This window comes from Aulonocara sp. 'chitande type north' Nkhata Bay, linkage group LG20 (assembly GCF_057382095.1).
Source record: "Aulonocara sp. 'chitande type north' Nkhata Bay isolate Kocher_YH1m ecotype deep benthic linkage group LG20, A_spYH_male_GT1.1, whole genome shotgun sequence".
NCBI classification, from domain to species: domain Eukaryota; kingdom Metazoa; phylum Chordata; class Actinopteri; order Cichliformes; family Cichlidae; genus Aulonocara; species Aulonocara sp. 'chitande type north' Nkhata Bay.
In genome coordinates this window covers 5,654,650-5,670,857 of record NC_141363.1, presented here as the reverse complement: position 1 = coordinate 5,670,857, position 16,208 = coordinate 5,654,650, and the positions used below count along the sequence as shown (strand labels likewise).

At 40.1% G+C, this 16,208-nt stretch overlaps 1 protein-coding gene across 6 annotated transcripts in view; it reads right to left on the bottom strand.

The window, feature by feature from the left end:
- Positions 1–16,208, bottom strand: part of chl1a (cell adhesion molecule L1-like a) — a 47,928-nt gene that overhangs the window by 21,237 nt on the left and 10,483 nt on the right. For 5 of the 6 annotated variants that reach the window (XM_086276587.1, XM_086276588.1, XM_086276589.1 and 2 more), the window contains exons 2-15: positions 8,967–9,129; positions 8,497–8,605; positions 8,210–8,397; positions 7,985–8,107; positions 5,849–6,019; positions 5,470–5,508; positions 5,211–5,322; positions 4,924–5,105; positions 4,652–4,786; positions 3,986–4,126; positions 2,194–2,305; positions 998–1,161; positions 516–681; positions 45–169 (exon numbers count right to left, since the gene is read on the bottom strand). In XM_086276587.1, coding sequence (XP_086132713.1) covers positions 45–169; positions 516–681; positions 998–1,161; positions 2,194–2,305; positions 3,986–4,126; positions 4,652–4,786; positions 4,924–5,105; positions 5,211–5,322; positions 5,470–5,508; positions 5,849–6,019; positions 7,985–8,107; positions 8,210–8,397; positions 8,497–8,605; positions 8,967–9,048 — 1,849 coding nt within the window. In that variant the 5' untranslated portion in view covers positions 9,049–9,129. Of the gene's footprint in view, positions 1–44; positions 170–515; positions 682–997; positions 1,162–2,193; positions 2,306–3,985; positions 4,127–4,651; positions 4,787–4,923; positions 5,106–5,210; positions 5,323–5,469; positions 5,509–5,848; positions 6,020–7,984; positions 8,108–8,209; positions 8,398–8,496; positions 8,606–8,966; positions 9,130–12,256; positions 12,571–16,208 lie in introns of those variants that run through there. The other variant, XM_086276585.1, reaches the window with a different exon arrangement.

Genomic DNA, 16,208 nt, shown 5'->3' with positions numbered 1-16,208 from the left:
CAAAAATGTGCGATAAATATTTAACCATACATAATTCATCTTACCCCGTACAGTGAGTACTGCAGTGGCAGAGTCCTCATCTAGGCTTGTTCTAGCAGTGCATGTATATGTTCCCTGATCACTCAGGTTTACATTCATGATCTCCAGCATGGCACCTTTCACAGAGTATCTGAACATAAGTGAAGATTTGTCAGAGTAAGTAATTTCAATCCACCTCTCAAGCAGAGGCCCCTCCACCAAAGCTGCATAATAAAAGAGAATTTAACGCCATGCATAATTTAGTCATGCTAGCCTTTTATTATCCAGTAAGTGCACTGGTTGATGCTACAGCCTAACTTTCTAATGTCTGTAACTAAAACCGTAGCATGTTAAACGATAAATAGAGATGAGCAGACAATATGTCAGCAAAATGCATCCTCCGATCAAGATACACATAAAAGTTTATATTGATGAATTTATTATTCTACTCAGTAAGAGCATCAGCATAAAAGCACCATCAAAGCAAAACCAGTTACCTGGAATTTTTCTCAGAGGAAAGTGGGATCTCCTTGTTTTCCTTTCTCCACACCAGCTCAAACGTGTCCTGCAGACTTGCATCATATTCAGTCTTGCACATCAATTTGGCCAACTTCCCACTGTCAACCTGCGTGTTCTGAGGTGGACCTACAATTTTTGTAGCGTCTAAAGATAACACAAAAACCAGGGGGGAAAAACACAAGTGAAATAATCCTCACAAGCCCAGCTTGATTTAAATAGCAATGTGAGTCTCTGAAATTGAGCCAAATCATTGATTTCATAAATGACTGTTTATGGCTGGAACTTCCTTCAACATACATTCAACATATATATATGAGAGAGACTGCCTAGCTTTATTAAACTACTTAAAGCACAGAATATTCAAAAGAAATACATTCCTTCTTTTCTTCTTTTTACCTTTGTGCGCAGCGACTACGAATATCCCTGCCTACAAAAAGCAGTAATTATGTTGCTGAGATACCTTTCACATCCAGCACAGCAGTGACAGCCGACGAGCCCTCCATGTTACTCGCAACGCAGATGTATTTCCCGCTGTCACCTTTTTCCGCGTTAATGATTTTCAATGATTGTCCACTCTCAAAAGCAAGGAAACCTTCCCCCTCGATGGCTTTTTCATCTTTGGTCCTAGGAGAGAAAGTTTTCAACTTTACTTGGCGCTTCCACACAACTTATCCAACACCTCAAATGCAAATCAAAAGGTGCCGATTTGCTGCAAGTTCAGAGTTTGAAAGCGTCTGGTGTTTTCACTTTTGCGACTTTAAAGAATGTCATATATTATTCCGTGTTTTATTTTTAAGGGCTTGAAAAATAGGAGGCAACTAGATCCTATCATGTGACCTATTGAGGTCACCTGAGACAAGGTGTGAGTGGGGGTTGAAGTATTCAAAGGACTGCGTTGTAGGTGGCTGATGTAGGTCAACGATGGTCATTCACAGCAGACAAAGATGGCCTCCTTTACTCCTTTTTCAAACCATCTTGATGCAAAAATGAGAACTTTGCCATCCTCAAAATATTTTTTGTCCTTTAGGTGTAAATGTACAGGTGAGTCTCATCCTGTGGAGGTGGCTCTTCTATGTTGTTTGTGGAGTGGCTGTTTGATTTCTCCAGTGTAGAGCTCCAAGCACTCCTTTATCCTTGGGATGAAGAAGTTTTTCAAGCTCCCAAGACCACCACTAAACTTTAACAGATGGGCTACACAGTTTACTTAATTAAAGCAACACACAGGGTTGCTGATTAGAAATGAAGCGCAGGTTTTCTACAATGACAAGTTCTATCTTAATATTTGGCATTTGTGGCATCGTCTGTGTCTTGCCTCGGACTGTCTGTTTCTCTTTTGAGCAGCAGTGATAGTAAATGGGATTCATGTTGCCCAATTTCAAGGAACAGAAGATGATTATCTCATTAACCAGACATAAGTGTCAGCATCACAGCGTGTCATACAGACACCTGAAGCAGTGTGGGAGTGATAGCATGACTCACTGCTGTGATAGTGCTCTCGGGTTCATTCTTTAGACTGCTTCTCTTTACACTCTTCCACATTAATATGTAAAAGTGGCTATTTCTTATATTTTAAAAGGCAGGCAAGTGTAAATTACTAATGACGCTTTTAACTTGCTTGCTTGTCTTACTTGTTAAGACAAACCCAGCTCTACTTACCAAGAGATGCTGGATGGTGGAGAGCTGAAAACACTGCAGTTCATGGTGATTTCCTTTCCTACTACTGCAGCATACTCCTGGTTGTTCTCTGTCAGTATAAGCGGAGCCATATCTAAAAGCAAGAGGAAGGAGCTGACTCAAATGCCAAAGAAAATACAGATAATCACAGGCTCTGGTAACACTGCACAATTCTACTGATTTCTCAGTCCTGTGCCCTAATCCATAGATACACACCAGTTAGTTATGTCAAGTCCCCACAGCTGGATCAAACACGACTGTAGAGATAAAACTATTTGCCTGTTAAACAATACTTTAATGGACACAAACTAAACGGACGTGATCTTCATCATCAGTAAATTTAGTTCCATCTTTCGAATGACTTTTCTAATTTTCACATATTCGTGATTGATAATTGATCATGAAAGTAATTTGCACATATAAGATCACCGCATTTTGGTCATTTGAGGCAGCTAAGATAATAGCTAAAAGGAACAAAATGCTGTTGGTGTCCTGCGGTCTTGAAACCAGATGTGAAGATAGAGACACAAGGCAGGTCCACTCTAACACATATGTTGTTTTATCATTGTTTTTGATGTTGTATCAGACCAAAACTTACAAAGATCATTCAGTGAGTCCGGGAACTAGCAACTGAAAATTGTAGAAAACTAGATCAGATCCCTAAACCCTAACCAAGGAAGGTAAAAAAAAAAAAGGCAGATTAGCTTGGGTAAAAGACCGAAACACGTGTGAAGTTGAGGCACACAACGATGTGTTTCGCTGGTAAAGTTTCTGGGCTGCCTTTCCTCATAACAGCCATCCCTCAAGATTTTCTCCATTTGAAGCAAAGCATTATCAGGGATTCTAACACGTAGTCCTTTTACTGAATAAGTATAATAAGTATTAGAATAATCTTAATTTATTTTATGTATTTATTTGGCTGAAATCTACAAATTCCTCCTAAAGTGTTGCTAAATTTTTCACACTGGTCCTTTAATGTCTCCTGGTGACTCATGCCTTAGAAGTAATATTAACAACTAACATTAACCAAGTGTTAAAATGTAGTAAATTACTTACTCAGCCTTAAAAACTGGATAATCTAAGAAAGGAGTTTTTATTCAAGGCTGTCCAACCTAAGCAATTCTTGCTGCTAAGACTGGCACAGACCAGTAGTTGCTTTTTCCTCCAGGTATCTTTGAAGAACTTTTTAAAATGATCATTTGAAAACTACATTTGTATTTACTGGGGTTATCTTTGTGTAATATTAAAATGTGCTTAATGATCTAAATCATTTAAGCATAACAAATACTCAAATAACTAAGAAATCAGTTACACTGCAGTTAGTCAATACGCTGAACCCTGAAATTGCTCCTGATGATCAGGCTACGCTTGCATTAGAGCTCCTTGCCACCACTGTGTGAATGAGAGGAAAGACAGAAAAGAGGTGCTTTGGATAAAGGCTCCATTATCATTTCTAAAGAATACTACAGCAAATGGAAGTCCACTCAGACTTCAGCTGAAAGAAAACTCTACATTCACCCTAATAGGCAAATAATGATTAGATGTGGATCTTAGATGTACAATGATAAGATACTGGAGAAAATCTCAGGGCTATGAAGCAGTGGGTGTAAGTGTTTCTTCTTATGAATCATACCAGGAAAACAATCTCTATCAGCAAAAATAATGAGACTGGCTAAAGAAAACTGGCTTCCAGTACAGTTCCTTATAGCATATTATTATAAGATGTTATATTATGAGCTACTTTTTAGGTAAAGCACTACAACACAGAACTTACTCATGATCACGATGTTAACGTTGGCTAGAATATTTCCGTGTCTGTTGGAGGCTTCACACTGGTAGACGCCACTGTCCTCTGCTTTGGCATTGAAAAGTATCACAGTGTCATCAAACACTTGCATCCTCTTATCTGGGTCATCTGACAGCAACACAGACATAAATAAATTACCAATTTTATCATCATAAAAGCAACTCAATATATCAACATGTTCTTTTCAGGATAGCACCAGCATCAGTGTTGGATAATTCTGTAAAAAATCTAGATGTTTTGAATACAACTTAAATATATAAGAGTCAGATAGCAGCTTCTCTTTAATATAACCTTTTAAAAACCCACGTAATTATGTGTATATTGCCACATTGCCACAACACATTTCCTTTTGAGAAATTTAATAATATTCAAAACAAATGATTCCTACTCAGACACTGTACAAGAGAAGGCACCAACTACTTTTAATTAGCGCATGCTTCTGTTCAGCATACCTTGCCTTTCAACTTCTGAAGGAGAAAAATAAAATCTGTTATCTCATCATTTCAAACACTAAGCAGACTGTTGCCTGTCACATTACTCCAGCTTGACGTCAGGGATAGCTGCTCATTGCACTGCCCTCCTGCCCGGAGGCGCAATATGAATTAAACCACATCAACAATTATTCTCACTCACCTCTGAACATTACTCCATTCCTCCTCCACGTTATTGCTGGTTGTGGTTTTCCACTGACGGAGCACTTGATGTGCACATCAGACCCAATCACAGTGAGCTGGCTCTGAGGAGGCTCTGTCAGCCACTTTGGTGGCTCTGGGAGATGTTAAGAGGAGTCATGATGATTTCAGATAAAACAAACAGCCATCCACATGTCAAGAGCTTTCTCTTTGATGCAAATAAACAAATGTGCCCACAAATAGAAGCGTAATTAGCTCCTGATGTTGACTAACCTTCCACTATTACATCAAAGTAGTGGACAGCCTTCCCAGCAGAGTTCTCAGCTGTGCACATGTACTTCCCCTCATCACTCTCTTCCACTGCTGATAAGCTCAACAGCTTGTTGTAGTTGTTAAATTTTACCCGAGGACTCATGACTTCTCCCATTTTTATCCACTTCACAGATGGTGTAGGGCTAGATTGTGAGACAATAGCGTGTTAACACCATAATGAACAAAACGGTTATTTATATATGGTGACAACATGACTGCAGAAGCGATGATACAGAATGTGCACTTACAATCCCTCGGGTATACATTCGAGCTGTAGATCCTCTCCCTTCAACAACACCTTCTCAGTCTGAACACCAGAGGGCAGCAAAAGGCTGGGTATTCTCACTGGGGGGGCCACAGCTGCATCGAAAGCAGACAATATCATTTCTTGCTCTGATGTATAATTTTATCCACTTATTTTCTAAACTGCACACACGCTTTATTGTCAATTTCTAGTGGCTGTTCAGATAATATGAAAGAAAGCTTTGATGTGTGGTTATCACTCACGAGTGTGGCTGCTCTCTGAAGAGTCATTGGCAGGTTTTACTGGAACATAAAAAAACATAATAAAATACAGGAGCAATTTTACTGGAAGTAAGAGTGTTGGCTTGTTTTCACCAACAAAAGTTACACAATCAGCAATATCAGTCATCAGTCTGAGTCATAACAAAAACTTCCTTCAGCATTAACATGACAAGGCAAGCCCCGCTTCATTACAAGATCAAAAGTTGCTTTGAAGAAGTCGTAGTGATTTGGTCATCTTCGATTGTGTGATAAGATGAGATGTACCACACGTAACATTTTTGCAGGTCTGATATTGACAAAATGCTAAACAAGTGAGCTACAGTGCAGTTTCCAAGCCAGAGAGATTTTGTCATAAACCTACAGCGTTTGACCACGACAGCCATGGCGTTTTTCTGGACAATTGTGCGTATCCTGTTGAAGGCAGCAAAGCAACCGTAATCCTGGCGACTGTCACTCTTTAAGGCATTAGAGAAGTACAGGTTGCCATCAGTTCCCATGGAAACCCTCTCATTCTGCTCAATGTGCTGGAGATCTGGAAAACAACATAGTTGTATAAATAATGTGAAATCACTGTTACAACAATTGTAACTCTTCATAGCATGTGCCTAGGAAATTCATGTTGGCTGATAAGAAGGCGCCAATTGGACAGAAACTTTTAAAGGGTGCATCAGAGGGACTTTTTTTAGATGATAACACGTCAAATCAGCCATGCCTGAAAATTAACTGCAGTGTGGCCTAATATCTTATATGGAAGTTATTCTCTAAAGAGTGTTCTTGCAAAGACCTGGTGAACTCATAAGTGCACTGCAACAGAATATAAGGTATATATAGCCAGTATTTCAATAATGGATCGGTGACACGCACAACTGTGGACGCAAAGCAGACACAGAGATGTCACCAGATGGACAACATCTGTTTAGTTTTTTAAGCTTAATGGCAGCCTTTCGATTCCACATTGCATCTTGTATCAAGAAACTAATAAAAAAAAAACAGATTGAAACATAATATAAAACAACAGCTCTGCACAAGTGTTTTCATTCATTCTGCCCTATGGCTTTGGATCTATCCTTCTGAGCAGCTGAAAGCCTCTTAACTTTTTCTTCCTGACATCAGTCAGGTTTGTTGGAGGAGGTTGAGGATCTTCAGTGAAGTACTTCAGACACAACTGAGGTGACCTTATACACAGTGAATTCTCTGGCGGTGGTGGAGGGAAAAGAACCCCGATGTGCAATAAACACTTGGACCTCAAGTGTGTACCTTTACCTGAACTGTCTTTACTGTCACTGCTAACTTTGCTGATAGCCGGAGGATACAATGTGTCACCAGCCACATTCATCTGTGGGGATTTTCTGGTGCAGTCAGATAGAGATTCACACTATCTAAAACTACCCCAGCTTTGAGCGCTCCACAGTGCAAGTCCAATAACAAACTCAGGAACAGCGAAGGCATGGCTTAAACTAAGTACTTTTTGTTACGTCAAACACCTTCCGAACTACTAGATGCAACATGTCAATCATAGACAGTAATAGACTGCAGTAGTCATTTGACCACACTGACAATTATGCTGTAATTGACCGGATATGTGGAAAATTAGGAAGCCAGGAATCTTTATATTATGTGGTTGGCACATTTATGCCCCAAGTGTGCAAAGCAGATCAAAGCATGTGGTTAAGCTCTTCCTGAGACACTACTCCTTTTTCCTGAATTTCTGGGTGCCTATTTGAACAATTTCAATAGCACTCATTAGAACATATGACCAACTTTACTAAAAAGTGGGGCTTTATCATGTAAAAATACAATAGTTAGTGTGCCTTTTTCCTTTTTCATCTACAAACCATTGAGGAAAAATTAAAACACTAGCTTGAGTGTTGCTGTGATCTTTTAAGCAGTGCTTTTAAAGCATTTCCTGGAAAAATGTTCATCGTTAGACTATCATTAGGCAGGTCAGCCTACTGATGAAGCACCGCTGCAATAATAATCCAGTTCAGTATGAGAGAAATTGTAGATTTAGACATCTAGTTTATGCACTCAGCTGGCGCCCCAATGTTGAGGAGCTACCATTATGACTGAATGCCTCAATATCACAATCCTGCCTAGACGCAGTGATACTGTAGTGTTGTGGACCTTTGGTTGGTCTTGCATAGCCAGCTCCACCCGGTGAAGGAGAGCTATGACTGGACTGAAGGACAGCTGAACAACAGTCACCCCTCTCCAATCTTACACTCCTGTTTGTGGAGACCCTGGTGATCAATACAGCTCCAAGTTCCTGTGGAGAAGCTGGGGCTGTATTTATTACTGCATTAAATACAGCATCTGGTTCGCCACAAACATGAGTGCGAGCCTGGAGTGGGGTAATAATCGTTCAGCTGTCCCCCAGTCACTTTTAGAAAAACTGCTTTGAAGCAGTAATAAGAGTTGTTTTTTCTTTTTAACAAATTAATAAACTGGAATACGCAATATATAAATCACAAAAATGATAAACCGCCTCATGGCTTACCAACAGTCATCCAGTAGATAAGACGTGGGGCCACACCTTCTGGTGGGTTGCATTTCAGGGTGATTGGTTCTCCCTCACTAACAACAATGGGACTGAGGGTTTCCTTTGGAAACTTAGGGATACCTAGTTGAAAAGCAAATGTTCAACAACATGAAAAACAAAACAGTGATGACATTGAAATGCAAAATTCTGGGTTTTGATCTTTTTTATCTAAAGATTACTTACTGAAAGCTTTAATCTCGATCTCATTTGTCATAGCAGTTCCCAACTTGTTCGATGCGTAGCATCTGTATTTTCCCTCGAACTTGGACATGTCCTCACTGTGAAGCACAAGTAAGCCCTTTGTCTGGTTTGCTCTGATTGTTTGGAAGTTTGGGGGGACAAATGCTTGGCCATCCTTTTCCCATCTGTACCTGTTAGAGCAAAATACGATTCACATCCATGCAACTGATCAAGGCTTCAATGTTTGGCTTGTTTGTTTTTTTCAACTCATGTCACTTGACAACACTTACTCTGGTGGTGGATTGCCCCGGGCTTTACACTTGACAGTAATGGCCGTGTCAAAATGAAGTACAATTATGGGACCTGATGTATACGTTATTATGGTCGGAGGCTGTTCCACTATGAAATAAAGCCACATACAAAAATCGTTACTGAACGGTGACAACTAAAGTTGTTGAAGTAAATAAGATATAATACACACAAGTGTATGCCAGCCATACTGCACAAATAAAGCCTTGAACGGTCAAACACAATGATAATAATAATAATAATAATAATAAACACAAACTTACTCTTACTCAGTTTATGTCAATTAGCTTTAAAAAGCTGTAAAAATGAGTGTTGATTCTGTGGATCTTACGGTATTCACATGAAGCAGAGCACAGGCATTCCATGTGAATTTAACTGTGTTAAATGACTCTTCATATTTCAGCACAGCACAAGTAAGAACTAGTAAGCACTTGTGTCATGACACTCATACCTTCTAGAGGGATATTAAGGCCTGAGGCCATGGTGGTCAAGGCCAAAAGCAGACGAAGCGACAGGCTCCCTGCCAAAGTCATCACCCTCCACTGGAGACAACAGAGATCAGGAGAATGTGTTGGTCAACTGCTGTCACTTGTAATTTGGAAGGCAAAGAGGACCTGTAAGAGTCAGAAAACAGAAGTCCTACGCTCAGTAATTCAACCATAAAAGCCCTACAAAGAGTTTTCAATGACCTTCTTCTAATCGCTGACTCTGGGCGCTTAGTTCTATTGGATTTGACTTCAGCCTTTGACACGGTTGACCATGATATCCTTTTGGCAAGGTTGGAACAAGTAGTAGGCCTTAAAGGAAATGTTCTATCATGGTTTAAATCATATTTCTTTGAGAGGTCGTTCTCTGTCATGATGAGAAAATATTCCTCTTCTTCTGCCCTTTTTCGCTGTGGTGTGCCCCAGGGCTCGGCATTGGGTCCTGTGTTGTTTTCTCTGTACATGCTGCCCTTGGGCTCCATTTTTGAAAAACATAATGTCTCTTTTCACTGCTAAGCTGATGATATTCAAATCTACCTCCACCTGACTGGGGATGTTTCATCTTCACTACATCCTCTGTTTGATTGTCTGAGGGATGTCAAAGACTGGTTATCGCGTAACTTTCTTACTTTAAATGATAGAAATATGCCTCTGGGACAACTGACTGGCACACTCGGGCCTGTTGCTAACCACCTCACTGATGCTGCTAGGAATCGTGGAGTTTTCATGGATAGTTCCTTCAAACTAGATAAACAGGTTTCTACTGTGGTAAAAACCAGCTTTCACCAACTACGCCTAATTTCTAAGGCTAAACCTTATATACCACGCAAAGATCTGGAGAAACTCATTCATGCTTTCATCACTTCAAGACTGGATTATTGTAATTCTCTCTACGTGGGCCTACAATCTTCTCTTCTTCAGCGATTGCAGCTGGTCCAAAATGCTGCAGCACGTCTCTTGACCGGCACTAGAAAGTATGATCCTATCACCCCTGTTCTGGACAACGTACATTGGCTCCCTATTAAATATCGAATTGATTTTTAAAATGTTATTGTTTACTTATAAAATCCTAAACAATATGGCACCTGTCTACCTAGCTTATCTCCTCTGTCTGTATAGCCCTCAGAGAGCACTAAGATCGGGCCAACTGCTCTTAGTGCAACCTGGTCTTGGCTGAAGACCAGATGAGACCGTGCCTTTGCCGTTGCCACACCCAGGTTATGGAATACTCTTAAACTCTTCATATTCGCGCATCAGATTCCATTCAGTCTTTTAAATCACGTCTAAAAACTATTTGTTTAACCTGGCATTCAAGGCTAATTAGGGTAATTTACATCTGGCTTTGCATTTAGATTATGTAATTATTTTATATTTTATTTATATCTGTAATTTATATTTTATATTGTGATTTTTATCTGTATCATGATTTTACTGGAAAGCACTTTGGTGTACTTCGGTCTTTAAAATGTGCTATATAAATAAATTTTGATTGATTGATAAAGCACAGACAGGCTCATTTCTGAAAGTCATCAAAGGTGTTGTTGAAAACACATAATGCAATAATAATCCCAGTTAAAAATATATTAAATGTTCTTCCTTAGTTTGTTATTTTAAATATGCTGAATGATTTCTGAACAGGCTCCATGATAAATATCAATGGATTACAAAACAAAGCAAACTTAATATTCTGAAAACGGTCAGTTTAAAGAAGCTGTGACTGCTTGATGCAAGATATCCTATTTAAGACAACAGCCATTTCATGTCCTTCATTGTTGTGAAGTTGTGGCAGAGCACTTGTTTTGTGATTACCCTTTGAACTGTAAAGCCTGGCTGGTGGCATCGCATGACATGCTTACAGTAAACCCGACTGGCACAAAAGCTAAGCTGCTGTCTGCAACGATCGCTAGATCCAAGATGGCAGTTTATAAATTGGTCTAAGCCCGTCACTGTTTCACGGCTTAGCTCTCACAGTGTTGAGACTGTGGCAGCAGCACCGGCAATGCCAAATGGGTTCACCCTCCAGTTAATCCTGCTATCAGTAGAATGAAGTCGGTGAGCTCCAGCAGTCATACAGTACGCTGCTTAACAATGGCTGAGCGCTACTCTGGGTTCTTCTAAGGACACATGGCTGCATGTGCTGCTCCCACTTAGTGAGCAAGGTTAATGTGGTGATTGTTATAGACTCGATTTAGGATTAAGCCACTCGAATTTAGAACCAATTAAACAAATTAAGAGAGATTGCTGCAAAGTATTGTTTGCAATAAGGTCTTATTGTGATTATCTTTCCTGAGTTGGAACAGTTACAAAGCTTGTTAGATGTTTGTTCCAGTGGAGTGAACAAACATTTTCATGCTGCAGTGAAGCTGGAAGCCACGCTTATTCTAGTCTGGTACAACAGTAGTGTGTATTTCAAGCCCAGAGGAAAACACACACTCGCACACCGGCACACACAGATAAAGTTTTTCCACTGGAGACCACCCAGAGTACCACTGCACTGGCATTAAAAACAACTTTAGTGACAGTGTTGAGATTTATGTGACAGGAAGAAAACTCCATCAGCCAAACAGACTCTGCAAAGTCGTCTTCAGGCAAGAGGCCCGCAAGTCCTCAAGTGACACAGGAGGGGGGAAAAGGAAGCTCGAGCTTTTGAAAAGATTTTCAGTTATCCTAACAACACGACAACAGATTTTAGGCCAATTTCATTCATGTGGTACAAATGCACTGTTGGTTGCTTTGTTGGTCAGGCAAATTACTCAACTCTGCACACACGTCGAGATCTGCAAACCTGCCACTTCACTGAGAACTCAAACAAAGCTGACATAGTCCATTTCAAAAATCCTTGGAGCATAAATGGGGTGGAGTCACTATGTAAACACATAACAAAGGATTTGTTTTCGGAGCTGAGAGATGCATTACCTGACACATGACAGCTCATAGCCACAAATCCACAGGGATTGTGTAACCCAGGCTAATACCTGGCCAGAAGAGAGTGTGTCTTCTACATGACTAATCCTTGTCAGCCCACACTGTATACAATGATCTCCTCTACTTCCTTAAAAGCAAACTTAGTACAGCCTTTCCTCGGACAGACCAGAAGCTCTGCAGACTGTGCATGTGCAGCTGCAGAGTACAGGCTGCAAACTTACAGACAACTGATTTTATGTCATTCCACTCAAATACAGAGGGAGTAAGCACAGAAACCAACCATTTCCCAAGGACTACAAATTAGCCTGTTCATGAAGTAACCAATACTTACAGTTTTTTGAGTCATTTGACATCTTATGTCCACCTCTAGCAGAGGCTCAAGGCAGCAGCCCTACAAGTCCGCATAAAAAGTACAGGACCTCCAGGGGATCATTCCAACAACTCTCTCTGAATCAACATCTCTGACATGTCCTTTCCTCCTCCACCTCACGTTGCTCCCCTCCTGGTACACAGACACGCCTCCCTGCCCGCCCCTCTACTCAAGCAGCTCAAGGAGCGACAGGAGACTCACTGAAGTGACATATGTCGCCAAAGCCTCTCACTTGGCAAAGAAGCTCTCTAAGCCTGTGACAATAACTGGGACAAAGGGTGCACTGCGGGGCTACTCAGTAAGCATTAAAGAATGGGTGGAGAGGAAGCGCAGGCATGTCTGTCCCCCTCTCCAGCTCACTCTCTCTCACCCTTTTTCCTTGATCTTTCCATCCTGCCCTCTACAAACTATGCACGCCCATTTACACCGGGCTCGGTCTCAATGATTTTAATGCAGTGTGTCTTAGCTCCATTGAAAAGAGAACGGAGTCATCTTCTCTCAGAAGGCCAGATCTTTTGTGGAAGTGTACTTTCATTCCCATGCAGTGCTCCAGGGTATTGATAGACGGAGGCATGGAAAAACACTGATAAAAGGCATGACTTGGCTTTACCTTCCTGTATTTTCTCAAGGTAGTTTCTTATCTGGAGATATGTTACGAAGGTTGCATTTCTCATTCAGCTATTCAAACAAATATTTCTCGTATGTAGAGCCTCTGATGTTATCTAACTGTAGTTCCCTCATCAGGTCTTGTTTATATTCCAAGTAAAAAAAAAAAAAAGCAGGGATTTGCAATATGGGCAAGACATATTAAATTGGTCTTGAGTTTGTTCCAGATTTGTTTTACAATACTCTACCTTAGACATCATTTTTTTTATTCTAATGGAGACATAATGACTGAACTAAGAGGGTGAAGAATTCTCATGGTGCCTTGTAGGGTCATCCAAGCAGGAAAAAGAGCTGACATTTACTCTCTAGTATATTAAAGTCTGAAGACTGCTAGTGTAAGCTCCTTGCTTGGCTTACACAATATTCTCTCACTTTTAGGACATCTATAACCCCAATTAAAAAGTAAAAATAAGCAATTAAAGAAAAAAAAGAAAAGCATTTGCACTAAAATTAGAAGTCTAAATATCTTAACAATCTGTCTACAATTACAATTACAAAAGCTGCACTTTTTAGTTTTACTGTTCAGCTTTTTTACTTTTAAATCAAAGCGTTTTATTCACTTGACTACAGTTTAACCTAAAGTCGCTTTTAGCACTGAAGGGCTGGACATAATTATGCACTTCATTTAAGAGAGCTGTCATCGCTTTAAATGAACCTATTCCATGTTTAGAAGAGCACAGTTCCTGTAAACACATAAAAACTTAAAAGGCCAAGCCTCTTACAGACTTCCGAATTCAGTCATCGTTTGACATGCTATTAGGCTGAATGGGCATTCAGATTAACGTGAATAAAAAGACAATCGCTGTAGCACGACCACTTATCTGATCTAAGTAAATACATCCAGTATAGAGTTACCTCGTTAAAGGTGGCTGCAGCAGGCACGAATTACAGCCCGATGAAAAGGAGAGAGGAGAGACTGTGTACGTTTGTGAGTGTGTGTGCGTGTGTGTCTGTGTGTGTGTATACGGATATTAACATTTTTGTGGGGACCAAAATTGGAAGTTTACTATACTTGTGGGGACCAACAGCCCTTATGAAGACCAAAATCCTGGTCCCCCACAAGTTTGAAGGCGTTTTTGAGACTCAAAATGTGGTTTTAGTGTCAGGGTTATGGTTAGGGTTAGGGTAAGGGACTAGCAAGGCATTATGTCAATTAGATGTCCCCACAAGATATGAATACCCGACATGTGTGTGCATGCGTGTGTGTGTGTGTGTGTGTCTCTCAGCATGTGTGTGTCCATGAAATAAGGCAGGTTGCCCGCCGATTGCTTAAAAATTCTCCTGAGAATTTTATGTTTTGTGGCATTGACCTAATATATTGTCCACTGTGTTTTAGTCTTTCGGCTATTTGCTAACTAAACCCCATCAAATTCTTGTGATTGGGACAGTCACCCGCACCTTCCCAACTCTAAGTCTAACAGCCTTGCTCTTTCTTAAACTAGACAGGACCAAATATTTGCTATTAAACTGTGTTAACTGACAAAAAGAAAAGAAATGATATACTCCAGATTCACAATATCATTATTCTAATTATAGCCCACTCCATAAATGACTCAGCTTAGCAAAGCTCCTACACAAATAAATAAAGAGCGTTCCAGGAGAATGGACAAAAAAAGTGTTTTCAGAGTCTCTGCTCATGACCAGCTTCACTGTGTTTGTTAAATCCACGCATAGCTTTTAAAACAAACGACAGAAACACGTCATTTGCAAATTCCACCCTTTCATGTTTTAAGGAGACTTTCGGTTCCCTGCAGCGTAGCCCTCCTCAGTACCTTTGTCATAATGCATGTCCTCTCTAACCTTCTTGGTACTTTCTGATAATTACAAGGCTTCTTTCTACAGACTTCATGGTAATTGCAAAATATCTACCAAACAAACTTGCCTTCAAAAAAGCTTGACATACAATAATGGAGCAGGGCGCGTAGTACGAGATGACTAGGTTAAAACAACAATACATGTCTGTGACGTGCATACAATGAGTATCATCGAAGAGAGGCACACCTATGCTTTATGTCGCAACGGCAGCTAAGATTGTAACTCATTCTTTCACATTCTTAGATGTTGAGTTACAATTTCAGTGTGTCAGGTGACAAAAGCGCACAGGAAAGCATGACTAGTTTTGCTGTCAGCATTGAAATGGCAGCTATCGGGTTTCTGACAAACATCTGCTGGCAAACAACTTCTTCAGAAAACAATATAATCATGAAGAATATTTGTTTGTAAATCAGAACTACTATGTTACAGAGTACCTTTGATTTCATAGTAAATAATAGTTATTTGGTTAGATTAACTATTATAAGTAATCCAAGCTGCCGTTCTATTCAGATTGTTTAGAGTTTGATCTACAAAATTGGAGAAAAAAAACTAACACCCAGACAAAATAAGTGTAAGCAATGTTTTGTGGAAGTGGAAGTGATATTTCAACTGTCCACAATTATGACAAACCCTGAGATCTCTTCAGATAATGACTTTCTTTCTATGATTTCTTTACCTACTCAGTCTCGCTGATGGGTAAGTATCGGTAGGCCACTCATTCCGGCTGTAATAGTACTAAAAAACAAAAAAATGTATTCAAAAATACAGAGCCATCTTAAAAACTACCTGTACTCACCAGTAAACTGGTACAGTTCCAGCTCAAAGTGGCTGTAATACAATATTAGCATTAGTGATATGTAATGTGGCCTTAACTGACCTGTTTCCCCTGTCAACAGCAACAACGTGCCTGCTCCTACCTCCACATTCAAAGCGTTGATCTGTAGTAACTTGTTGGTTTCATCGTTTCACTTTAAGTCCTTCAAGCAATTAAACATGCCGGTAATCATCTATGCCCGGAATTCACACAAACAGCTCCCTGACATACATCAAACATTTCCACATCAAACCTGTGCTGCCGGTGTTATGTAAAGAGGCCGGAGCTCTCCGCTTTACACTCTATACAGGCATAACAGGTTTAAAACCACAGATGTGCAGCAGCTCACACTCGAAACTAGAAAAAGCTACAAAAAAAACATTGTAATGCATACAAAGGCACGTGGCAAGTTACACATAAAAATGCTCCTTGTGCTATTAATCACTCTCCTGTAAACACACTTGTCTTTGTGCTCGTTTCCTGAAATTCATCTCCTCCGCAGATTTGTTATGAAATTTCAAACACCACACAGATTTTCAGTCATTAACACATGCTCATTCAGTTTAGCACCACAACAGAGGTTTCCTTGCGTCACTGCCTAATGTGAATGTAACTTGC